The following is a 27,738-nucleotide window of genomic DNA, read 5'->3' on the forward strand; positions in this document are numbered from 1 at the left end:
TCCAAGTGCAGTGGAAAGCCCTTAAAGTGGGCTAGAGTAGTGGAATGGCATGTGCTTATTAAAAGAAGAGAAAGAAAAGAACACTAATGGCTGTTGTATGAAGGACTGAATGGAGGGTGTGAAGAGCTGGAGGAGTGGAGAGACCTGCGAGGTTGTGACTTGGGCTATGGTAATAGCATAGGCTTGTAGAGAGGAGATTGCTTTGAGGGTTAGGCTGGGTCATGGTGGATCCCAAATACCCAGATGAGGAGCACAGGTTGATTTTTGCAGCTATAGGGAGCTATAGTGCATGTGTGTGTCCTGGGTGAAGGTATGTGTGTGTGCCTGAGTTGGGTGTGAGTTAGTGTGTATGAGTGTGCAGTGTATGTGTGTTTATGAGTACATATGACTATGTGTCTCCTGTTGTAGATTTGAACAGACATGTGGCATGGAGGAAGAGGCTGTCTCTGTGGTACAGATTGAACTGGAAGGAAGGTTGGTGGCAGGAAGATGAGCTTGGAGGGTAGTTCAGGTAGATCTGAAATGAAGGTCCAAGGATGCTGACTTGACTGGAGAATGCGAAGAGCAACTTGGGCAGGTTCTGTTATTTCTTTGTTATATTTAGTACCTGGGGTGAGTGAGACTGAGGAGTGAAAGATAACTCCATTAAAGACGTCATCTGTATTGAAATAAGCCCAGTTTGATTTATAGGCTGAGTAGTCTACCAGTCTTAATTACAATTAAAAAAAAAATCTCAGTAAGGTTACACAGATTCCTCTGAAGGGAATTCCACTAGTCAGGGTTGAGTAATACTCATTTTGTTTTTTTGCAAATGGAATTCTTGATTCCTAAGAAACTCATTGTATTTTTTATTCCCTCTCAGGACATCTTTGAAGATGCCTTGGAAACCATCTCTATGTAAGTAATAATATAATAAAAATTATATTGTAGGGAAAAATTGATGGGTCTCATATATAAAGCATAAATATTTCATTCTAAGTTTTTTGAGAGTAGTGGCCATTATCAGAAGAAAAAGTCAAAGCTCTGAAATTGAATAGTGTGATTATGCTTAAGAAAGTATATAACACTACTCTCAAGTATATTTTAAGTATCATTTTTGCAACATTAGGTAAAATAAAAGGTTTTCCAAGAAATTATTTTGTTTATTGGTAACCCTCTTAATACTTGCCCATGTTTATTCATGTGCCTACTTGTCTTATAGATTTTTGGTTTTGGTTTGCACTCAGTTTTATTATAAATATTTACTATAAGCCTATATATTTTTTGTAATATTTTTAAATGACTCAATTAATCCAGTGATCAAAGAGAATACTACAATTTATTCAGCTTGTCTCCAGTGTTAGCCACTTAAGTTGATACTGGATTAAAAACTTATAACTAAGTAATACATATTTTCATGTGTATAGCTGTTATATGTTTGAATTAGTTCTAAAGGTTAAGGTCACAGATATAGGATTATTAGATTGAAAAGGATGAATATGCTTATTGTTCCTTATATCTCTCAAATTGTCTTTCTGTGTTAGTTAGATTTCTGTATTAGTTGACTGCCATAACAAAATACAATACACTGGGTGGCTTAAGCAATGATAATTTTATTTTCTTAACATTTTGAAGATTGGAAGTCTGAGATAAGCATACCATCATGGCTGGGGGTCTAGAATGTGCAAGCTCTATAGGATCTTTTCTTATAAAGGTGCTAATTTCATCATGAGGGCCTCATTCTTGTGACTTCATCTAAACATACTCTCCTAAAGGCCCCATCTTTAAATATTAGCTCATTGGGGAGTTAGGGCTTCGACTTGTGAATTTATGGGTCGTGCAGTCTGGAGTACTTCTGAAACAGTTTTACATGGCTACCAATATTGTGTAAGTGAAGTGGTTAAACTATAGCATTATCACCGCTGGATATTATTTGAAAATACTTTTGCTCCTTAAATGATATCTGTTTGAGTGTTGTAGATTTTTCTTTGTTCTCATTGTTTGGTATGATCCATTTGTATAACTTCTGGTCTTCTAACCTGCTTAACTTTTTCTCAGTGTTTCTCTTGTTCTCATTTTGTTTTGTTGCTTTTTTTTTTTGTTTTAGACAGGGTCTTGCTAGGTAGCCCAGGCTGGCTTGAACTCGTGATCCTTCTGCCTCAATGTTCTGAGTGCTTAGATTATAGGCATGCACTATCACCCCTGACCTCTTATGTTTTTATGGATTTTAAATCTGTAATATTTAATCTTTTTGTCATATTTTCTATAGATATTTTTCTCAAACTGATATTTTCCTCAAACTGATATTTTCATGTTAGAATTATGAATTTAATATTTTTCTTTGTTGAATGTATTATTAAAAAATTTAATCATAATTAGGATTTTAAAAAACTAACATTTTTATTTGGGAACAGTTTCAGATGTACAGAATTATTGTGAGAATATTGCAGAGGGACCCTGTATATCCCCACCCCTGGTTTGTTTCTTAATTTAGCATATTAACATTTGTCACAATTAATAGTCCATGTGGATACTGCTGTTGTTTGGATCTGCAGTGTATCCCAAAGACCCATGTGTTAAGGTTTTGTCCTCAGCTTGGTACTCTTGGAAGGTGGTGGAAACTTTAAGAGGTGGGTCTTAGTGGGAAGTTTTAGATCATTAGGGGTGTGCCCTTGAAGGGGATTATGGGACCCTGGCCTCTCTTCTCTCTTTGCTTCCTGGATGCCATGAGGTGCAGAGCTTCCTTTGCCCTGCACACTTCTGAATATACTGACACATCACAGGCCCAAAAGCAATGGTCCAACTGGGCATGGATTGAAACCTCTAAAACTGATCTAAAGTAAACCTTTCTTCTTTTTAAGTTTATTTGTCTCAGAAATTTGTTATAGTAATGGAAAACTGACCAACACAGATACATAATTCTGTTATTCAGATTTCTTTACTTTTCATATAGTGTTCCTTTTCTATCTCACCATCCCAACTAGCGTACTACATTATGTTTTAGTAGTTATGTCTCCTTGCACTGTCTTGATTGTGACAGTTTGACAGATTTCCTTGCTTTTGATGACCTTGACAGTTTTAAGGACTACTGTGAGTTATTTTGAGTTATTTTGTCAAATATCCCTTAATTGATATTTACCTGCACTTTTTTTTTTCTTTATGGTTTGACTGAGGTCATGTGTTTTGGGGAGGAAGACCACAGAGGTAAAGGGCTGCTGACATATTAAAGGAACTTGATGTCCACAGGTCTGAGCACTGTTGATGCTAAACTTGATCACTGGGCTGGAGGTTGTTTTGCTCAGCTTCTCTATAGAGTTGTTTGTTTTTCCCTCCCTTTGCATACTGTGTTTTGGAAGACAATCTGTTTATGTAGGTATATGGTAAATATTTTCATTCTTTTCTGTGCTTCCTGGCTCATGAGTATCTCCCCAAGTCAGACCATAGAAACTGGAATTTCTTATCCCTACTCCAGGCAATAGCTACAGAGAAGTTGTCTGACCTACCTTGTCTGGTAGTAGATTGGAAGACTCCTATTCAGAAGGGATCCTGTTCCATACCTGGAAGGAGAGAATACTGCACAGAGAGTCCGAAAAAAAGAATCCCAATGATAGCCTTGTGGGTTTCCGTACTCAGTCTCTTAGCACTCGATCACACCCTTTTTGTCCAATCACATTTTGACACGGTTGTCTGTTCTTCAGTCATGCCTTGTAGGAAAGTCTCCATAACCCAAGAGGACACCAAGGAACTCAAGAGGACAGGGTTCAGAGGGTTCCTTGGCTTCCTGGAGGGTAGCACTCAGGGATGGCATGGAAGTCGAACCCCTTCTTTCACACCTTGCCCTGCACATCCTCTTCGCCCACATCCTTTGTGATGTCTTTTATAAGTAACCAATAAATGTATTTGCCTGAATTCTGTTAACAGCTTGAGCAAATGAATCAAACCCAAATTGAGGGCTGTGGGGACCCTGATTCATAGCTGGTTCATCAGAAGCACAGGTATTGCACAGGCTTACTGTTGGCATCTGAAGTGGAGGAGACAGCCTGGGGACTGAGCTGTGAGCCTGTGGGATCTGACACTACCTCAGGTAGATAGCATCAGAATTGAAAGGAATCAGAGGACACGCAGCTGGTGAGAGCTGCACAACTGATTGCTCATTTGAGGTGGGGTGAAATTCCTGCATGTTTCAGGGTTACAGATGTTTTCTGTGTTTGAAATTGAGGTGTGAGAGTGAGAAAAAGCAATTTGTTTTTCCTGTACTCATTATGACTTTTAAAAAATGCTTGTAAGTTTAGTGAGTCATTGCCACCTAGAAATCTTATCATTGTCTTACAATCCTGGTGCTGCAGCTCCACCCTGGGTGCTGGCAGGAACTGGGCTTAGGCTGCAGAGGAAAGACTGTCTGGGGATGGGACAGTGTTGGCGTGGTGCAGCTGATGACTGGAGTTCACCAGGGGAGGTGCTGCTGATCCCAGCAGTGCACCAGAACCCAGACACATCAGCAAGAGGTCCCACCTCACAGAGGTAACAGGTCTGAGTGGATACTGACCAGACCGTGAGCAGTACACATTAGCACTGTGTGTCCCCAGCTCATAGTGGCTTTACCTTTGGAACATTTGAAAGGACACCAAAGAGTCTTCTAACATCTATTAGTTTTTCAAAAATGAAATTACATAAAAGAGAAGAAATTAAATCTGAAGTTAACCATTTGAAGTTAAGTTAGATCCCTATCTCATTCCAGCCTAAAACTGGTAACCCACCACATGTCCTAGAACCTTTGCTAAGACCATGAAGGAAAGAAATTTTCCACGTGTACCTCTTTTATAGAATAATAAGTTCATTAAAATGGTAACACTCAGTTGTTGGGCTTTGTATTCTGTTCATTTGATCTGCGGATCTGTTTGCATAAAAATTGCTCTTGTTTAACTGTTTTAGATATTTTAACGTTAGCATGAATGATCACCAGAAAACAGTGCTCAGAAGTGACTGCTGTTGGCACACACCTGTGATCTAAGTATTCAGAAAGCTGAAGCAGGAGGGTTTGAGTTCAAGGCCAGCTTGAGCCACATAGTGAGTTAGAGGCCAGCCTGAGCTACATAGCAAGACTCTGAAAAAAATGAAACAGACAAACAAAATCTCCCACAGAATAGAACACTCCTGTGATAGGGACATTTTTGAGTTTTGGTTATCAGAAACCCCTTTATATACTTTATTTATTTATTTGTTTTTTGAACTCAGGGCTTTCAGGCACTCTACCTCTTGAGCCACACCTTAGTCCATTTTGCTCTGGCTATTTTGGAGATGGGGTCTTGTGAACTGTTTGCCTGGGCTGGCCTCGAACCACAAAATGTTACTGTTTTTTCATTCTGGAAACAATAGTCAACACCACCTCACTTTCTGAGTTCCTAACATTTTCCTTAATTGTCTCTTTAGCTTCTCTCTGGCTGTGTGTATGTGTTATTACAGCATCTTCTTTTTTTCTAATTTCGAACTTCCCTTCCTGTTCGGTTTAACATATCCAAGGTTTACTGTGTTAATGAATGTTCTCTCATAGAATCTTTGAGATAATTAACATGGAAACAGAGCAGCTTTATTTTGGAGATTCCAGTCCATGTTTGACTGGCCCCATTGCTGTGGGCCTGTGGTAAGGGAGCACATCAGGGAATGAGCACATAGTGGTCACATTGCCAGCCAACAAACAAGAGGCAGGAAAGCTGGGTGTGGTAGTCCCAGCACATGAGAGGCTGAAGCAGAAATATCTGAAGTTTGAGGCCAGTTTGGGCCACATAGTGAGTTCTGGGCCAGCCTGGGCTATATAGTGAGACCCTGTCACAAACACATACAGAGAGAGAGAGAGAGAGAGAGAGAGAGAGAGAAAGAGAAAGAGAAAGAGAGAAGTGGAGGGGCTCAGGTCTCACTATCTCCTATAAGGCAAACCCCAGTGACCTAAGTTCGTTTTCCTAGGCCCCACCTCCTAAATATTCCATCACCTCCTAAATAGCACCACCCTGGGGGCTATCCTTTATCACATGGGCTTTTGGGAAACATTCAGGATCCAAACTGTTACATTTACTCACACTAGAATTTATCTTGCTTTTTTAGGAGTCTGGTGTTCATTTAAAAAAATATCCTTTAAGACTGTCTCTGAAACACTTTTGTGTTTCTCTCCCTAGCCCAGGCTTCTCTCACCTTGGTTGTGGTAACACGCAATAGTAACACCTCATCCAGTAGAGAACCTCACCTTTGCAACACAGAGCCCAGAGCCAGAAGGCATGACAGCCCATGCTCTAAGAATGGTGTATGTCAGGGATCTCCCTCTAGAGTGCATTTACAGTTGGTTTTGATCTGATTCTAATAAATTTTGCTTTTTTGTCTCTTGCATAATTTTACCATGTAGTCTACTCTGAAGACTTCTGGAGGTGTTGTGAGGGGGTAGTTATAGATATGGATAATGGCAAAAGTGGTTGTGAAAGAAGAAAGTAAATATTGTATACAGCTGTTGAGACTGAAAGCACAGCAGTGTGGCTTGGCTTTGCTTAGGTGCATGTGACTACTTGAACTCCAGTCCCAGGCTGCTGTTTATTGGCTGGGAGGACTGGACCAGTTTCTCTGAGCCTCAGTTTCCTCATCCTGCCATAGGTTTATTAGGAAAGTTACACAAAATTTTATTTAAATGTGATAATGGGATTCATACACATAGTAGGTATTCAGTAAATATTGTTATACTTCCGGCTCCCTGTTTTTTAGTTTGGAACCAATAAGAGAGATACATGTTTCCATATAAAGAGATTCGATGTAAGGAATTGGCTTATGTGATTATGGAGGCTGAGAAGACTCAAGATTAGCAATTGGAGACATAGGAGAGCTGATGGTGTATTTCCAGTCTGAGCCCAAGGTTTGAGCACAGAAGAGATGATGGTGTAAGCTTCATTCTGAGTCAGAGTCCACAGGCAGGGCAGGACTGACAGCTCAGCTGGCAGGCAGTGGGGTAGAGGGAAAACCTGCCTGGACTGTTCCCTCTATTTCCCAACACAGAGAAAGGTGTTCCTGTCACTTAGGCTGCATTACCTAACCTCTCAGAGGGTAAAATGTTGCAGAAATCGTTTGTTGTTCAGTATTGTTCTTTTTAAAAACTGTATGTGATTTTCCTTTGATCAGAAGTACATGTTAATGATTAAAAATAAAAAATCCTCCTCTGTTGCTTTTTTTGTTTTTCTGTGAACATTCACTGTCCTAATTTTGGAGTTTGTCAATGTTTCTCTCTCATTTTCTGAGATCCATGATGCTCCGCCATTCCCTTTGTGGTTACTAATCCAGTGGAGCTTTCACCTGGCATGGAATGAGCAGCACATTTTGGTTTTGTGTTTCTAGAGCAGAGAGCAGCACCTAAATGTCTCTGTTGCAGGATGTGGTCCCACAGCTACCTGATGATTGGTAACATCCAATGAGTGTTTTCTCTTAAATTCCTAATGAAAAGATTTATGCTAATGGATAGAAGGGGGTCTTATGTTGTTCTCTTAAGGAAGCAATTTCCTTCTTTTTGTTTCCGCCTAATGGATTTAACTCCTGCACCACTGGATCTTTGTGATGACAGCTCTGTCATTTTAAGTATTCTGCGGAATTGCAAACTGCTGGATCATTATAAACTGTTTGCTATTTGGAATGGAGGAAAAATTTGAGATTCAAAAAAGTTGGTGGCACATTGACCATGTCCTTTAAAAATTTTAAATTATCTGTGAACTTTATGACCTGCTGCACGTTTGGAGGCAACCTCGTAAGGAGATACTGTAAATTGGACCCATCTCATGAAATGTAGAAATTTGGCTTTACTGTGGTCTCCTGTTCCCTGATTTAACAATTCAATGTGGGTATGTGCTTCTCCTTCTCTCTCTCCCTCCCTTCTTCCCTCTGTCCTTCCGCCTTCCTTATTCATTTAATTTATTTATTTATCTGGTGGTATTGGGGATTGAATTCAAGGCCTCATGCTTGTTAGGCAAGTGCTCTTACACTTAAGTTATGCCACAAGCTCTTTTTGCTTTAGTTTGCTTTTTGATAGGATCTGTATCTTTTGCATGGGCCAACCTCATACTCGCCTGTTTTGTTCTTTGAGATAGGGCCTTGCTGACTGTTTGCAGGCTGGCCTTGAATCATGATCCTCCTATCTCTGCCTTTCAAGTAGCTGGGATCATGGGCGTGAGCCACCATGCCTGGGTCTGGTGCGTGTTTCTTGATGCTTTCGTATTTTTTCCCAGTGTTTGTACACAGTTGTTGTCTCTGACAATATGGTGGTCCCATGAAATAAAGTCTGTTTATAAATCAACTGTGTGTGACATGACATGTGAAGAATAAATAAAATGTTTTGGGAGTTCCAGAAGAACAGCACTGAGGACAGTGGCTGGAACACAAAACAATGGTGTGGAACACAGATAGGGCTATTGACACAAGTAGAGTTGGGTCACAGAGGATTCTTGGCTCTGTCAGGGGAATGGGCTAGTCACTTGGACTTGTGACTTGGTATTGCTTTTGATCAAACTCTTTTTCTTAAAGACCAGGAGTCTAATGGGGAGGCCTGGTTAGGTACTGCTTAATCAACATTGTCTTTTCATGATAGTTTAGAGGAGTCCAGGGAGATAGTTTGCACTTAGTTCCAAGACTGTTAGGACAGATGCAGGTAAATATGTTCTCAGTGGTGGCCTTTTATATTCCTTAGCATCTTATTAAAGTTTGGATTTATCCTCCCATAGGAATTTGTAGGTGTTTGCAATGGAATCCTGAGGCAGTATGAATGCAGTGGTGATGAACTGATCATGTACAAGAACTGCTGTGAATTTGTGCTTACCTGTAGAAAGTGAAATAGGTAGATATTTTTAGCCAGGTAATTAGAAGCTTACAAAGGAAATAAAAATATTTTACATTTCTTGTGGACATTTTTCTCCTTCACACTCTCTCTTTTGAATACTAAAGTGTATATTGGTATGAGATAAGCTTTTTCCATTTTTCTCATTTGGTTAGATGAGTTGATGGTGATGATGAAGTAGTTATCTGTTTTAAGGTTAGTTAAAGGTGAATATTGGTGGAGGATAGCTAGAAAGCACCTAATTAATGTTTTTCTTAGTATTCACTAAATCTCAATAGTAATTAGGTGGTAACTAGGTTTCTTTTCATTTTTCTCTGCTCTTTTTTGGCCCCAACTCCTGTCTCCAGATCTGTACTGGGACCTTTTCCCCTCCCATAACCTGATTTTTGTAACCAGGTTGGCAATTATTATATTGTCTTTAAGATGTTATTGGTATCATTATGTATATTATTATTAAGGAAAGAAAAGATACAATGGGAATGTATAGAAAACTTTGCATAAGGGAAAGAAAAAATAAAACTGCTCTGCAGGAAGGCACAGTAGGTATTTTGTACTAGGTACTAGGTAGAGAAGAAAAATGTACCTCCCATGAGAACCTTTGTGCTGAGTACTTATATAGAACAACTGTATTGCAATATTTATATCTCTTAAATATCTCTATCTTAAGCATATAACTTAGTGAATTTCATGTATTTACAGAGTTAGACAACCATCACCGCAATGGAATTTAAAAATATTTTTATCACCCAAAAAAGAAATCTGTTCCTTTTTCATTCATTCCTTATTGCCACTCTCAGTGCAAAGCTACCACTGATCTAATTGTTGTCCAAAGATTTGTCTCTACAGACATTTCATATAAATAGAATTTACCCAGTATGTGTTCTTTTACACCTGGCTTTTGTAGGTCATCCTTGTTGTAGCATGTATCAGTACTTCATTTGTTTTTATGGCCAAATAGTAGTCAGTTGTATAGATAGGCCACATTTTATTTGTGGACATTCAGGTTGCTTCCAGTTTAAGGCTATTATGAATAATACTTCTATGAACAGTCTGTGCATGTAGTATTTGGGTGAACTCAGGTCTTAAATTCTGTGGCATACATACCTAGAAGTGGGACTAATAGGTTATATGGTAAACCTATATTTAACTTTTTCACTGTCTTAAGAATTTGAATCATAAACTGGTTTGGGGGACTAAATACAAGTTACTCTGTGCCCCCAAAACTGTTAAGTAGGTGATTTAATATTAAGTGGGTCCATTGGTGGTTCTTAGCTCATTGGTAGAAGCAAATGTAGACTTTTCTCCTATAAATTTGATTTTGCTGTAGGGCAAAGTTGTTGTGTGATGTATACTGCTTTCAGGGAGATTCCATGATGAAAGGTTGTGTGTTATAGAGTCAGTGGTATATCTCAGATGGAAATAAAAGTTTTCTGAAGAGCCCACAGTGAACCACATCCCAGTATCTTTTCATACATTGGCTACCACTTGCACTGCTTCTCTGTGTGTTTTACACTATGAAGTCTGCTGTTGTGTTTGGACCTTCCAAAGTGGCAAGTTCTTTATTATGAAGCTATTGGGGAAGAGAGTGTGCCTGTGCATGGTTAAAGTTAAGATATAGATCCTGTAAATGCTTCCCTTCATTGTGAGGACAGGATTTCATAGCTCCAGGGAAAGCTTCTTTTGGTCCAATTGCCTCATCTTACCCAGGAGGCCCAGTGCAGAACGAAGGCTTAGTCATGGTCAGAGTGTTTGCAGCAAACAAACAACCCCTGAACTTCTGGGCAGGGCCTCGGCTCCTTTCTGCAGCCTTAGAAGCCTCTCTGACCATCTCTTAACTGAAGTAATACTGCCTGGACTGCATCTGAAAACCAGAAGGATTCTGCTGTTAGCACTGATTTCCTTCTCCTTTCCATTAGCCACCCTCTGGATGAGGCTGCTGTCCTTGCTGCTCTGTCCTGGGGCTGTTTTGACAGTCATAATGGGAACAAAAGCCAGGTGCAGTGCTTATTTTCCATCACCCACTGGAGTGCTATTAAGTGACACTTCATTTATACCTCTCAGACTGAACTCTTGGTGGCCACCTCCTTTGTCTGTCTGAAACCTTTTCCTCTTCAGTCTTCTTTTTCTTTGTAAATTCTTCCACCCACCATCTTCTGCTTGCTCTGGTGGGTGCTTGGGGACATCTTTCATTCTTTCCCTTTCCACATTACCAAGTCTGGGTTTCTACCACTTAATCGTATTTCCCATGTGTTCATTTTTCTCCTTCTTCTTTCTGCTGGGTTAGCTTCATTTGTTTTACCCGGACTACTTCAGGAGCTGGCTGACAGCTAATGTATTTTCCTGTGTCCTTTGTTCTCTGTCCCTCTACCTTTCTAACTGCACCCCACGCTCTCTATACAGCAGCCAACGTTATCTTACTTTTTAAAAGAATTTTAACATGAATAATTTTAAACATATACAAAAAAGTAAAGAAGACAATAAACCAAACATTTGCACACTCACCACTCAGCTGCAACAGTAGTCAGCTCAGACCAGTCTTCCTGCTATAATCCATCCACACATTATTTAGAACCAAACCCTAGACATCATGGTTTATTTCTATTTCTGAGACAGATCTGGGAGGACCTCGATTTCCCCACCAAGCTTTCAGGCCTGATGTGGGCTATTTTAACAAATGTTTCAGGGACCAGATTTGGCAGCTGCTGACTCCTTTTCCAAGCTTCCCCTCAGCCCCTGTATGTGCATTTTGTCTGAACTTGAGAGCTGAGTGCAGGCAAACCCAAAGTTCACGTGCAGATTGTTGTCAAGTACATAAACAGGGCTGAGAGCAAAGAACTGACAAGGACGTGTGCAGAAATACCAGGATCATGTGTGACAGCCAACTGCACCTGCTTAAGCCCACCTCTTAGTATATGTAAGCTTTACTCCTCTGTGTCCTTCGCAAGCCTGTCTGGAGACCCTTACCCTTGCTCTGTCTCCCTTGGGGTCAAGTGTAGGCCCCCAGGAAAGCCTGGTTTGGTTGGTTTTGCTTGCCTCAGTGCTTTTTAATCCCAGAGTGAGCTGAGCTGGGAACACTTGTAAATATTTCAGTGTGTACCTCTGAAAACAAGGACATTCTCTTATATAGTTACCATGTGACATCAAGGCCAGGAAATTAACATTAATACAGAACTATTTTTTAATCTATAGCCTTTAAAGGATGAGGTTTCTTTTTTAAAATGTTGTAGGACTATTATCACACCTAAAAAGTACCTATAGTCATCATATAACTTCAGTGCTCAAATTTATCCCATTATCTCATTATATATGTACACATACACATAGATGTATGTATATATTTAGATATTTTTGAGACACAGTATCTCACTATATAACCCAGGTTGGCCTCAAACGTACAATTCTCCTGCTTCTCAGCTTCCTTGAGTTCTGGGATTACAGGTGTGCACTAATATGCCTGGCTCTCATAATTTATTTCTTAACAGTATGTTTGAATCAGGACAGAGTGATCTTTTTAGAAAATTGGATGATGTCACTCTTGTTTAAATCTGTCCATGAGTTGTGTATCTCTAAGGATGAAGATCCCAATGTACTTTAGTCCTTTTAGCTCTCACCTAGAGCAACTCTCACTCTCACTGACCTGCCTTCTGGCCACAAGGCTTGCTCAGTTTCTTGGCTGAGGAAGCCCCTTGCTTCTGTAGGTTTGAGCCTGAGGGGCTTCTTCCTGGACATCTTCAACTTTTAGTTGGTATGTCCTCCCACTTTCTTAATGACTACACCCAAATAAGTGACTGGGCCCCCATTTCTCTGCCTTGGCAACCCATTTGCTTTCCTTACTCAGTTTGCAGTTAGTCTGTTCCTTCGAGCTCTAAGTTCCATGGGTCTGGTCAACTTTGCACTTAAGAACCATACTTGGCACATAATAGGTGCTCAGTATGTATTTGTTAAACTAATGAATTTGTTACATTAGTATACTCTTGTAGTCCATGTGGACTGCTATAACAAAATTCTTTAGACTGGGTAATCTATGAACACAGAAATTTATTCTGTTCTGGAGGCTGGGAAATTCAAAGCACTGGCAGATTCAGCATCTTGTGAGGGCCTGTTCCTCATAGAAGGCATCTTTTATATGTGCTCACATGGTGAAAGAGGCAACACAGGGCAATTTGTAAGGGCACTAATCCTAGTACAAGAGTGGAGTCTTGCCTAATCACTTCCCTAAGGCCCTGCCTCAGACACTCTCACTTTGGGAGATAGGTTTCAACATAGGAATTTTAGAGGAGCACAGATATTCAGACTATAGCATGTGCGACTCAGAAAATATAGATACTCAAAGTAGTATGCAAAGATTTTATACTGCATTAAGAAAAAAATCCAGCCTTAATTGAGTGTAAATCAAACGTAGGGGACAAAGATATTGCTGTCATTGTTCAGAGGGCAAAGCAGTAGAGGGGTCTTTTGGAATGTACGTTTTTTAAAAATGATGTGTTGCTGGCTTCATTTATCAACTCACATGCACACATAGTTCGGTAATATCCAGTTGTTTGGGCAACATAAACACTCCAGGACTGGTGGTGTCTTTTTGCTCTCTCTCAACCATGGGTTGATCTTTGCATTTGAAATGTATGTAAATGAGCTGTCAAAGTCATCAAGTGATACTGTGAATTCACTACCATGTGTCAACATTCTACTGTCTTTTATCTGCCTTCCCCCTGACTTTGTCATCCATTTCCCTTTCATCTACCTCTTGATAAAAATAGCAGTGTAAAATGACTAATAAAATGCCCCAAAGCATGTACTTGGGGCTTTGTCTTTTGAAATGTGCCAAACTTCACCACTGCTGTATTTTGAAAATGAGTCAATCTCTCACTTGTTCTCCCTCCCCCTCTTGTCTCTCATTAAGTCTGGAGCACAGCATACATAGCACTCCTCAAAGGCACAGCCATACATGTCTTAGGAACATTTTATATAACATCTAATTCACTATCATGCCACATACATTTATTATTTTTTTTCTTTTATTCATATGCGCATACAATGTTTGGATCATTTCTCCCCCTTCCCCTGCCTCTGCCCCCTCACTACCAGGCAGAAACTATTTTGCCCTTATCTCTAATTTTGTTGAAGAGAGAGTATAAGCAATAATAGGAAGGACCAAGAGTTTTTGCTAGTTGAGATAAGGATAGCTATACAGGGAGTTGACTTGCATTGCTTTCCTGTACTATGTGTTACATTCTAAATTAATTCTTCTCGAATTAACCTTTTCTCTAGTTCCTTGTCCCCTTCTCCTATTGGCTTCTGTCGCTTTAAAGTATCTGCATTAGTTTCTCTGCACTGAGGGCAACAAATGCTATCTAGTTTTTTGAGTGTCTTAGCTATCCTCATACCTCCCTTGTGATGCCACGTACATTTAATAAGTAGTCTGAAGACTTAATAGCCACTAACACATTGGAAGGACTCTGTAATTACTTAAAACTGAAGAGGTATTTGGGGACTTATATATAACTTTTATTATCATGTAAAGTAATTTCTCTGTTACTTATTTTACGTTTATTGTTCAGAATGAAAATTTTCAAGGCGGCAAGGGGTCTTTTTAATTTTCTGTAAGCAAAATGTTATAAATAAAACTACAAGCGTTCAAACTCCACGTGGCTCTGATGAGTTAGCTTTTTTAGAGATGTAGGCATAGTTTTGGGTTCTCCTCTGGGCGATTCACTTATAAGCTTTTGATTTATATTTATTTTGGCAGTTAAGAAAGTTTTTTTACTTTGCTCTTCTGCATGTATAAAATTCTGCCTATCAGATCTCCCATTGACTTAGGAAATTCTCTGCCAGTTAGAAAATTTGACCCTTATTTAAAGGAAGTTATCTACCCAGAATGTGTAGTTTGTGTTGATTAAAATAATTCTGTAGAGCTACTATAAGAAAATTAATAACATAATTGCTGTTTAAAGCATTTATATGTAATTTCCTTTATGTATATTTTCTATATATATAATTTCCTTTCCGACTTTTTTAAATTAAAAAAAATTTGTTATACTATTGCTGAACTGAGGATACATTGTGACATTTACAAAAGTATTAAAAGTTAAATTCACCCCTTCATTATTCTCTTTTTATCCCTTCCTTCCCCTATTCTTAGGATAGTTTCAACAGGTCTCATTTTTCCATTTTTATACATGAGTACAAAATATTTCCACCACATTTACCTTTCTTCATCCTTTCCTTAATCCTCCCCCTCCCACTGGTACCAGCCTCCAGACAGGACTTGTTTTACCTTCCTGCCCTTCGTTTTTGAAAAAAGACATTTTTGTTTGTTTAAGATAGGTATATAGGGAGTTAAACATTTCCATGTATATATGTATTCTATCCTGAATTGTTCATTCCCTCTATTTTTCTATATTCCACCTTAGCCCCCTTCTTATGGTGATTTCAACAGGTGTAAATATTCTACATTTATTCTCGTATAGAAAGTACATCACCCATATTCAACTGCTTTACTTTCTTCATTTATACTCCCCCTCCCATTAGTGCCCTTTCCTTAGCATGACCTGTTTTTCATTCTTGTCCTTCATTGTTTAGGTGTCTGTTTATTGGTCAGTGTGATTTTTGCTTGTACATGCACTGTGCTTACGTCGATGTAACCCCCTTCCATTGTACTTCTTTGTCCCTTCCTCCCCATCCTGTGTTGTTTAACAGTTTTCAGCGTGTTTCCATGTGTCTTGTTCCTACACTGATGTGAAGTACCTCATTATTACTCACTATCTTTCTTTTCTTCTTTTCTTCCTTCCTTGGTTTCCTCCAACAATCCCACTTTTAGATACATGTTTTATATATATATATATATATATATATATATATATATATATATATATATATATGTATATAATATTGCTTGTATTTGTATTGATCCTATATTCCACATATGAGAGAAAATATATAGCCTTTGGCTTTCTGAACCTGGCTAATGTTACTTAAGATGATGTTCTCCAGTTCAGTCCATTTACCTGTAAATGACAAAATTTCATTCTTCTTTAGGACTCAATAAAATTCCACTGTATATAAATATTACATTTTCTTAATCCATTTATCAGTTGTGGGGCATCTTGGCTGTTTCCATAGCTTGGCTATTGTGAATAGTGCTACAATAAACATGGGTGTTCAGGTGTCTTTCTTGTAACCTGACTTATATTTCTTTGGGTATATCCCTAAGAATGATATTGCTGGAACATACGGCAGTTCTATTTTTAGGTTTTGAGACACCTTCATACTGTTCTCCGTAGTGGTTGTACTAATTTACATTCCCACCAACAGTGTATGAGGGTTCCTTTTTCCCTCTGCATCCTTGCCAACATTTGTTGTTGTTTGTGTTCTTGATGGTAGCCATTCTAGCAGGAGTGAGGGGGAATCTTCGTGTGGTTTTGACTTATATTTCCTTATGGTCAGGGATGTTGAGCATTTCTTCATGGTTTTTTTCTTTTTTTTTTTTGCCATTTGGACTTCTTCCTTTAAAAAAGCTCTGTTTGCCCATTTCTTCATTGGGTCCTTGATTTTTTTTTTTTTTTGAGAGGTGGGGAGTTTAGTTTTTTGAGCTCCCTGTATAGACTGGTTATCAATCCCTTCTCAGATGTATAGCTGGCAAAGATTTTCTGTGGGCTGCCTCTTCAGTCTGGTGACCATTTCTTTTGTGCAGAAGCTTTTTAGTTTCATGTAGTCACATTTGTCCATCCTTTCTCTTAGTTTCTGAGCCACTGGCATTCTACTGAAGAGGTTATTGTCTATGCCTGTGTGTTCCAGTGTATTCCTTGCTCTTTCCTGCACTATAAATATATATATATATTTGAAACAGGGTTTTGCTCTGTAATCCAGTCTGACCTGGAATTTGCTGTGCAGCCCCTGCTGGCCTCAAATTTCAAAACTCAAAATCTTCCTGCTTCAGCTTCTCTTGAGCTAGAATTACAAGTAGGTGCCACCAGTCCTGGCTAAAGTGTGTGTATGTGTGTTTCTTTTAGGACTGGCATTTGAACTCAGGGCCTCATATTTGCTAGGCAAACCCTCTATCACTTGAGCCATGCCCCTACACCTTTTTGCTTTAGTTTGTTTTAGATAGGGTTCTACACTTTTTGCTTGGGGCTGGCCTCAGATATTTATCCATTTACTCTAGAGATTTTCCAGTTTTTTGAAATATGTTTTTTTGAAATATTCCCTAATGATCCTTGAAATTTCATTCATATTTGATGTGATATCCCATTTTATCTCTGATTTTATTGATTTGACTCTTCTCCCTCTTTTGGTTAGTTTGGCTAAGAGTTTATTTATCTATTCAAAGGATTGTGGCTGGGATTGTGGCTCAAGTCATAGAGTGCCACCCTAACAAGCATGAGGCACTGAGTTCAAAACCCAGTACTTTCAAAAAGGATCAACTCTTTCTCTCATTGATACTTTGTATCATCATTTTAGTTTTCATTTCATTAATTTCTGCCTTGATCTTTTATTATTTCCTTTTGGTGGCTAATTTAGGATTTGGCTTGTTCTTCTTTTTCTAAGATCTTGATATACATAATTAGGTTATTTATTTGATATCTCTAAGTTTTAAATGTAGACATTCATAGCTGTAAGCTTTTCACTTAGTTCTATCTTTTCTGTGTCCCAAGTAGTCTGATAAGTTATGTTTTCATTTTCATTTGATTATAGGAATTTTCTAATTTCCCCCCTTATTTCTTCAGTGACCTACTAATCATTCTAAATTGTATTGTTTAGTCTCCATGTGTTTGTATATTTTTTATAGTGTCTCTTGCTATTAATTTCTAGTTTTATTCCACTGTGGTCTGATAAAATACAGGAAGTTATTTCACTTTTCTTGTATATGTTGATTTGCTTTGTGCCCTAAAGTATCTGTTTTGGAGTAGGAATAAATATTAGATGAGGAGTATTTATATTGATGGAAAAATGAAGTTATTGAAATACATTGTTCTTAAAACTTTACAGTTGAGTTGCTATTCTCTTTTCCTCCCTTGAAAAATTCTGACCTTAACAATATCAGGTCTCTTACATGTTTCTGATGTGTCTATACTTCTCTTTTGTATACAGTATCTATCACATTTGCTTGCATTTGATGAATGTTTGGCTTCCCTGTTGGATCAAACTCCAGGGACCATGTGTGCTCTGGTCACCACAGTATACCATGTGCCCAGCACACATACATGTATTGACTGTCTTCGTATATGCTAACTCTTCTCAGCACTTTTAGAAATATAGATGGTTAACTATAGGTCACATATATGAGCAAATAATCGTAAAGTTCTTTGTGAAAAGAGTAATATACAACATGTAAAGCAATAGTGTGTGAGAAAAAAAATACAAGTATTTGTCAATGTCTCATTAGTTTCCAGGTATCTGCCATATGATAGATATGGAAGAAGAAGACTGGAGTAAGTCACTACAATTTTTTTTTGGTGGTACTGGGGATTGAATTCAGGGCCTCATGCTTGGTAGGCAGGCACTACCACTTGAGCCACTCCACCAGCCCTATTACAAAATATTAACAATGATTATCTTTGGGTTATGAGATTGTAGCTGAGATTTGTCTTTTAGATCTTTCCAAGGAGTTGATTATTTATAATCTGGAGATACTGGAATAGCTTACCTAATATTACTTTTATAATCAGAAAAATAGTGAGCTCCAAAAGAAAAATGTTTCAGTTCTAGTATTTGCAGAGCCCTTGTGGTAAGACAAGAAACTTGCCAAGTCAGTGAATGTCTCATTTCCCTGAAGAGCTTTTAGCATTCAGACCAAAAAGTATGACTGAAAATCATGTTCATTTTAGGATCTCTGGACCAGTCTATTTTTGTTGTTGTTGTTGTTGCTTGTTTTGGTTTATAGAAACTAGTTCAAGAGCCAGGTGTGGTCGTACGTGTTTGTGATCCCACACGTGGGAGGTGGAGGCAGGAGAATTTCAAGTTCAAGGCCAACGTGGACTACTGACTGAGACCCTGTCTTAAAAAAAGAAAAAGAGCTCACTTCAAATATTATCAAATGTCATTTTAAAAGTGCCTTTTGCTATATTGATATGACTGTAATGTGTGTTTAATTTACTTCCTTAATTTTAACTTTTGTGCATTTAACCTGTTAGACTAGAAACTAGAGAGAAGTTGATTTTTTCCTTATTTAGTGTTTTGAAAAAAACCTGTGGGATATGAAATCTAAGTCTAACCTGGGAATAACAGCCGGTTTTTATATTTTCCTTAAAACAGTAAATAATTCATTTTATTCAATTGGTCTTCTTTAGATGGGTGAATCCACAGATTAGTTAAAAAATCATTAGAAGATCCTGTAGTTTCCATGAATCCAGTCTATTTGTATTTTTCTTGCCTGTTTCTCTAGGATAATTAAACAGTGATGGATTAGAACTAGGCTGCATCGGAGATTGGGGAAAAATCTCCCGGCATCCCTTCCTGCGGAAGCAGCCGCCACGGCTCTGAGTGTAGCTGCCACTTTAACTGACATGCCTTAAATTCTACCCTGCAAAGCTCTGGGATGCTGTCAGCCTCCGCAGCAACTTCTTTGCCAGTGCCCAGTGATCAAGAGTCTCACTGGAGACCAAGGAAGAAAACAGAAATTGAAGATTTCTGTACTTTCTTATATTGAGGATTGTCTCTTCTTTTTGTTTGGCTTTTTTTAAAAAAAAAAAAATCTGGTACAAGAGAGGAAAAGACATCTTTATAGTGGAACTGTATTCATTCCTGTAAAGTTACAGCTGCTCTAAACCTGTGAGTATGTTGTATTTATTTAGCAGTTCCTGGGGGCATGATTACAAGGTTTTCTTTAAATCTGAGGATTTAAGGAAAGCTATGTCAAAAATTTGAAGCAGAGTTAAATTTCACTGAAGACCTGCAGGTTTTGTTAGATGACATTGTCTTCATTAAAGGCTTCAAGGCAAGCTTGCTGGGTCTTCCCTTTTGCCTCCTCCCCCCTTTTTAACTTTCTAAGGGTAAGTGCTGTAATTGGAGAAAATTGCCACCCTGCCGCTGCAGAGTCTGGTCTGCCTGGGATGCCATGGCTGGTTTATTGCTGCTGCAAGGTGTGTGTCGTGGGGGTTTGCGAGTCCCGCTGCAGAACAATGGCAGGTTGAGGATGGTTCACTTTGCATTTACTGTCTTTGTTTTATGTCCTCTGCTGGCTTTTTACAGTATTTTATTTTGTTCCGTTAGTGTAATTAAAACCTTAAAGATCAATAAAGTGTCATGCTGTCAGAAATAGCCCATGATGATTCTCCTAGACCTTCACCTGTGACTGTGTGCTGGTGGCCTCAGACAGTCTCTTTGAAGCAGAAGTGACCTTTGTAGGATCACCCCTTCCTAACTGTGTATTGGAATCAGTGCCGTTTTTTTTTTGTGACGCAGACCCTGAAAGTCTGAACGTCTGTCCTTAGTCATCATGTCCCACTTTTCCCTTTGGAATTCACTGGAGGCTACACCTGTATCTTTGCTGAATTAAGAGCGAATGAATTCTGAGCATTTTGTAAGGATACAGGTTAATTTCTGATTTCTACCATAACTCCATATGTTCTTGATTTGCCTTGGCTAAATGAGAGCCTGATATTTTAGTGAACTGATTCATATCAGTTGGTTACTCATCTCCTTCCTTTATCTTAAAACTACATTTTAGCTAAAGTGATTTTTAAAAGTTGGTGTATTCAGAGATTAGTATTCACAATACTTTAAAACACCAACTGGTAACAGTCATCTTTATAGATGCAGAATTATCTGACTCAGGCTGACGGAGTATATGAGCTTTTTGGGTGCCAGCATTTTGGTTGACTTCCTGCAGCGTAAAATACATGAAGGATTTTAAAAAAGAAAATTTCTCCACCACCCAGAGATCAAACATCTGCTGTTTTTATTTTTAAACATTTTGTCATACCTAAGTGCAGTAACCGTGAATTTAATTAGGAAGGAATTGCTAAAATTAGGAAAGTCTGTTTTACTTAGACTTGCAGAGAGCTTATATTTCATTCATTTACCATTCATTCATTCATTCATTCAGTCAACAAATGTTTACATTTGTTACAAAGTTCTTACCTGGCTCTGGGGGTATGATGCTGAACAGAATATTGTATTGGTCTCATGAAGCCAATATTTTTAGCAGATAAGGGAGGCAGTTAAAAACTAATTACCAAATTATGTCATTACAGTTGTGGTAATTTTTTCAGCTGTAGAAGTTTAGGTACTTTGTGGCCAAAAATACAGGGACTGTAAATGCTTGCAACTACTTCTTCCCCAGATCTGAAGCCACAGAGCCTATAGGATACTTGAACTGTTAAAAATAATTTAATTACTTCAACAAGCATGTGGTAGGCATGCTAGTGCCGGGTTTAGATCAGCAAGTAAGAAACATCCCTGCTTTGGAGGTGCTCACAGTCTACTGGGGAGGAGGACAAACTGGTAGTTTTGTACATTCTGTGTCATTGTTTTTTTCCATCTTAGAGGAGAAGAAATGAACTAGATTTTTTTCAAATGTGCTCTGTGCCAGGCCCAGTATTTGTGGTCAGTCTTTTTTGTTTGTTTGTTTCTTTAAATCTGTAGCAACTCTCTTGCCACCCTGGATTTACAGATGAGGAAAATGAAGTGTGTGAAGGTTAAATCCATCACACAAGGTCATTCTGAGTGCTGATTGTAACAGCACCATGCTGAAATTTGGCAAGCCTGTGTTCCTTGAAGCTGTAGTGGTATGTCTTTTAGCTGGAGGTTGATTGCGGGAGCTCCCTCTTTTTCTTCTTTTTAAAACTGCAGTGCACTTCTGAATATCATGCATCATGAAAGATGAAAAATGGTTAATTCTTTTGGCCTCATGCCCAGAGATCTTCCTAACATTTTGCACTTGCTTTCTACTTGTTAACGCCACATTTACACTTACGTCTTTGGCTCACTTTAGAAAGGACAGGGCTGCGTAGATGGGCAAATTATGCCTTAGTGGCAGGTCAGTTAAGGAACATGGAAAAAGTACATCCTAGAAGAGGAATGCTAGTTGGAAGAATCAAGGAATTCTTGAATTCAGATTGCTGTCCCTCAGTGTTAGCAATTCCCCAGAGAGCTAGAATGCTCAGGGCTGCACAGAGGACGTGCCTCTCCGGTAATTGATTAGGGTAGAGAGTAACTTTTCAGTAGAGTTTTTCTAGCAGACCCTCAAGGCCATCTGTCCATTGCAATCCTGAGAGGCTGTTAGAAAGTTCTTCTTTAACCAAGATAAACTTTGCCTCTCCACAGACTCCCAGCCACTGATCCCAGGATAAAACCGTTCTGATATTTTGACAAAGTAGGCTTTCAAGTGGGTGAAATGCTTACCCCCCACCTGTGCACCTTTGCATTTCCAGGTTAATCATGCTTAATTGAGTCACTTTCTCTGCATGTGACATACTTCAGATTTCTCACCCTTCTGATTTCTTTGCATTTGACCAGTGATAGTTTTTAGATGGTGACAGCCAGAACTGGACACTCTTCCAGATATAGTCTGACCAGCTGAAAATGCAAATGGGTCATTTCTTCTCATGACTTAGTGTATGTATTACCTCTATTTATGCTTCCTGTGCAACTTGCCAATAGCCTTGTAACAAACCACTACAGAATTTAGTGGGCTTAAAGTAACAACAATAATCTGCTTGTGAATCTGCAGCTTGGGCAGGTTTCAGAAAGGACTGGATCACCTGGGGTGGCTCAGCTGGAGTGGAGGATCCATTGCCATGATGGCTCACTTATGTGGCTGGCCAGGTTGTGCTGGTTGTTGGCCTGGGGCATTCTTCTTTTCATTGAGGTTCCAAGCTTTAGTATTCCTAGTGACAGAAATAGAAGCTACTAGTCTTTAAGACTTGGGCCCCCAAACTAGCACATTATTGCTTTGGTCAGGTGGTTGAAAAGACCTTCAGGGGAAGAGCCATAGAATCTACATCTGGACAGGAAAGGTGACAAAGAATTTGTGGCCATCTGCAATGTATAAGTGTGGAATGCTTCCCCAATTATTAGTCCTCATGTCCTTCTCCCATTTCAGTGATGTTACACATGTTAAATTCCTCAACCCAAACCCCAGTAGTTACATTTGAACTGTTGCTAAGGTAAGTCTCCTTATCTTGCACTTGGACAGTTCTCATTTTACATGTTATCAGTTTTGTTCTTCCAGAGTTCCTCCTAGCATTACTCTTTTTAAGGTTATTTGAAAACTTGACTGTGGTGTCCATCATATTAATTGTCCATCCCTTGATTGGGTCACCAACATATACAGTAAGAATATTTCTTGTTTTCTCACCCAAGGCATGATACATGTGGTATCACCTGTGAGTGTCAGAGACCCCTTTCTAGACCAACATCAGACATTAGCCAGATGTGCTTTCCTAAATGAAGATGTATAGGTTCCCGGTTAAAATTCCCATGCTGCCTTTCTTTGGGAAGTTACTGCTTTGCAAGTACATCCAGTGACTTCCTTACTCACTGTAGGTAATACATTTTTCTCCACTTTTATGTCCTGCTTGTGTTTTTGGCTTTGCACTCACCAACATGTGAAATCCTTGCATCTGTTTACACCACCACTTCTCTTTCCTATCAAATTGTTGATCAGACTTGGGTATATCCTTTGTATTTTCCACTCAGTTATGCTGCATACCTAAAGCTGCTCTAAAACAAATTAAATAAATAAAGTCCATTAAAAACAAGTATAAAACTGTGCCAGGGCTGAGAGTGCGGCTGTGGTGGAGTGCTTGTCTAGCATGTGCAAGACCCTGAGATACATCCCCAGCACTGCCAATAAAAACAAAACAAAACAAAAGACAAAATGTCTTATGGCCCTGGTGACTTAATCAGTTAAGAAATGACTTAATAATGCTATTGTACCACATTCACACACTTGACTTGGAGAGACTCAGGTGCTTAGTTAAGGAAAATCAAACAGTACATGAATTTGATGTGAATTTTATGCATGGTTTACTTTTCTTTTGATATTTCATCAGTCCACAGGTGTGAAAAGTCTTTAGTGATCATTCAGGTGGCATGAATGTACTTACTTGGTGATCATTTTAGATTAGCAGGTTATAGAATATCTTATTTGAAGTCATTACAGGTGACTGAATTTTAGAAAGCAGGGAAGCATAGGACTAAGACTTGAATTTCTCTTGTGGTTTGAGGCTTAGTCATCTTCTTAGTTCTGAGAGAGGCAGAATTTGAGCCTTTGTCTGATCAGCAAACCAGGACCTAATATACAACATTGATTTGCCATTGTACCTCCTTTTTAAAAAACTAATAGCATCCCAGTATAGCAAAATCCCAGTATAATAAAATCATTTTGTGTTTGTCAGTACACAAATGTATATACATTTGTTGTATGCTGAATAAATACAGCTCATGAACTATGAAAACAGTCACACACTGAAGATCTAAGGATTAAACTCTGGGGCTTAATTACTTGGGTATTTATTTGCTTCTCCTTCCGTTTTCTCCATCTTATAACAGATGCTTGTGGAGAATGCCCTTGTATTTATTGAAACCTGCTTGTTTGTGAGTGGGGTCTCTGATAACATATTCCTATATATTTTCCTTATCAACATATGTGACATAAAATGCCAAGTAGGAAGACCGTATTTGGTACAATGGTGCAAATAGAGTCAATAAAAATATCATTTATATCGAACACTCATTGAGCATCTTTGTACTAAGACAGATAGTTCCTGTCCTTATGTTCATAAGCTAATCAGCACAATTGAAAAGTAGACCAGTAATCACACTGCAGTGAGTTGTACGTTCCAACCAAAAAACTCAGAGAGACACTAACTAGTCTAAGAAAATTACTTTTGGATCACCTTTATTTTTTCTAACCCCCATGAATCATGAGGCAAGGGAAAGGAAAACTTATTTAATTTTTTTTCTTGTTATTCTTTGCTTTAGGTTTTGATGTCTAAAAAGAAATGGTAAACCATTTCCCTGCATTCAGGGTCTAAAATCCTGCATTTGTTCTTCATCCTGGAAATCCTCTCCTACTGGGAGAGGCAGGATGAAATTGGCCAAACACTGCTGTAGTAGCCTTGTGGCTGCCAGAAACATTAGGCAGAACTGCTGAGTAGCAGGAATGTCCTGGTTTGTCTACTGGGAAGCTCTTGGCTCTGGTCACTTCACTCTTCTACTAACATTAGCACTGCTTCATTCCCTTACATGTTGTGACTTTATACATAATATATAAATGGAGTGTATCTGTTTCTTGTATCCTTGGGAGGTAGACTGGGCAGCGATTATTATTCCTTTGCTACTTTTGCAGATGGGGGCACTGAGGCCCAGAGAGGAAAGGGGTGGCCCAAAGTCACACTGCTTGCAAATTGTGGCACATCTTGGGTAGGTACCTTGTGTACCAGTACACATCCTCCTAAGTCAGTGGAGAAAAGGATAAGTCAGAGGTCAAATAAGTTTTCTTTCAGAAATGAGAGAGTCCTCCAATAGGGAAAGGATTTTTTTTTTTTTCAGATTTTGTTTTCCATTAAAAAAAGTAAAAGATCAGCCAAGAAAACGAGCAAAATGAAACAAAAGCTGTGCATATCTTCTGACCATCTAACATTCCACTGTTGTTTGTTGTAAATACTGGGAAGAAACAAGATTTGCTTTGCCTGAGGAAAGAATCTGGATAGATGAGAGCCCTCGTTTTACTTTCCTGCTCTGCTGATAATTTGCTGAGATTAAGGCAAGGAAAATTGCCTCTGTTGGGGACAGCTTCTTTTTCAAGAGAGATGGCAGTCCCTATCTTCCACTCTCTTAGGGAATAAAGTCTGAAAGTGGCTTATAGTTTATGTGAAAATTATTTCATTCTTCCCAACTGTTCTCACTTTGCTTTGGAACCCTTGTCCTCACTTAGGACAAAAAAACTTCCAACAAGCTGTCTATGAAAAATTACATCTCTTGGAGTAACTCGGGAGTTTGGAGAGGTGAGGGAGGGTAAGTGCCCAGTGAAGTAAGAGTTTAAACTCTGTATCAAATCTGTATCTCTCTTCTTGAAGGTTCCCTGTTCCCTCTTCTCCTTCCAGAATGAGGCTGGGTATAGGAATGTGGGGATGCTGCTTTGACTGGGAAGTGCAGGATGAGGCTGGGTGTAGGCAGAGGTGATGTAGAGGTGTTGCTCTGTCTGGGGAGCACGTTCTGGCGGGAACTGTATTCTGTGGTCTGCATTGGCCTCTCCCCTTCCTGCTTCTGGACTGTGCCACACGCAGCTGTCCTGTGCCTATGACCCTAAAGGCTCAGCTTTCTCCATAGGTATTGATTGGTCCACAGGTGGCCCAAATACAGTGCTATGCCTGTTTGATCCCTGCCTCTGTACTTTGCTGCTGTCTTTTGAAAAATCTTATTTTGTGGTAATTCCAAACTTACAGAAAAAGTACAAGAATAATAGGTAGAACCTCTGAATTCCCTTATTCTGGTTTTGACATTCTGTCACATTTCTTTTATTGTTCTGTCTACATAAAGTTATTATTAGGCATTTTTTTCTGAGTCATTTCAGAATAGGATGCAGCTCCAGAGAAGGTGGTGTAGGAGGGTGAACAGAAGCTTGCAGATTCTTTCTTCTTTTTTTTTTTTCTTCCAAGTTAAGAACTTCACATCCTTGAATTCTTCTTTCCATTAAACTTTTTTTTTTTGTGGTACTGAGGTTTGAGCCATTCCACTAACCCCCTTTTTATTGATTTTTTTTTTTTTTTGAGACGAGGTCCTGCAAACTATTTGTTCAGACTGACTTTGAACCATGATCCTCCTGATTTCTGCTTCCTGAGTAGCTAGGATTACTGGTGTGAGCCACTGGTGCCTGGCTTATTGAACTGACTAAGTGCTTACTGTCCCTGGCTGTTGACTTTTGGTTGCTTTTCCTGTTATTGGTCTTAAACCAGTGTATGTAGGATTTCAAGTAGAACAGGTGAGGCAGGTCTCACCAAAGAGTAGTGCCTGCCTCAGTTTTTCCTTTGTGTTTTCACTCAGCACAGTGTCATTGAAGGCTCCCACTGCCAAGCACTGTGGAGTGGAGGTGCTGTGGTACAGTCCAGCCTTCAAGAAGTTTGTACTCTCACTGGGCTGTTGTGGCTCTCACCTGTAATCCTAGCTACTTAAGAGACTGAGATTGAGAGGATTGAGGTTCAAGGCTAGCCTGGGCAAATAGTTCATGAGATCCCATCTTCAAAATAGGTAAAGCAAAATGGATTGGAGGTGTGGTAGAGTGCCTGCTTTGTAAGTATCAAGCCCTGAGTTCAAACCCCAGTCCCACCAAAAAAGGTTTGTACTCAGAGACAATTATTATTTTATTATTTTTACAAAGAGCCAATTAAAATAAAATTATGACAGACCATTGCCATCCTCATTCTAGATACTGCGTTTCTATTAATCCAGCTCAAGTTGCATCAGGGTTAACATTCTATTGTGCTCATCAGTTCACTTTTAAATAATTCACAACTTATCACTATGATGTTGCTAAGTCACATCTCTTCTATCCAGCTTTCATTCAGTTGGATTTTTTTATTCAAATTTAAATTGTAATTCATCCTCACTCAGGCATCATCTTTGAGATCAGAGATTAAATGATTTTATGTCTTAACTCTTGGTACAGTGCCTAGAATATGGCACTCCTAAATGTTTATAAGTGAAAATTAAGTTTGAGTTTACTAAATATAACCCATTCTTTTAGAGCATTATCTTTTTAAGGTTATGGTCTATTCACCTTTCCCACCTTCCTTATTCTCTACAGGGTGGTTTTCCCTATTTCAATACCAATTTCTAATAAAAATGTAAACTAGCACTCAGTAAAGGGAAGTACCTTTGAGCAAAGCCGTTCAGTTAGAGTCCACCCACAGCAGCCCTCCCTTACCTGTGGTTTTGCTGGCCATGGTTTCAGTTACCCACAG

General features: G+C 38.9%; 1 protein-coding gene across 5 annotated transcripts in view; it reads left to right on the plus strand.

Annotated features, from left to right (window-relative positions):
* Ttc39b (tetratricopeptide repeat domain 39B) overlaps positions 1-27,738 on the plus strand; it is a 122,237-nt gene that overhangs the window by 31,324 nt on the left and 63,175 nt on the right. For 2 of the 5 annotated variants that reach the window (XM_074051821.1, XM_074051817.1), the window contains one exon: positions 863-897. The exons of 1 other annotated variant lie outside the window; for it this stretch is intronic. In XM_074051821.1, coding sequence (XP_073907922.1) covers positions 863-897 — 35 coding nt within the window. Of the gene's footprint in view, positions 1-129; positions 152-862; positions 898-19,080; positions 19,601-27,738 lie in introns of those variants that run through there. 2 more of the 5 variants (XM_074051818.1, XM_074051819.1) reach the window with 2 other exon arrangements.

This window comes from Castor canadensis, chromosome 13 (genome assembly GCF_047511655.1).
Source record: "Castor canadensis chromosome 13, mCasCan1.hap1v2, whole genome shotgun sequence".
Lineage (NCBI taxonomy): Eukaryota > Metazoa > Chordata > Mammalia > Rodentia > Castoridae > Castor > Castor canadensis.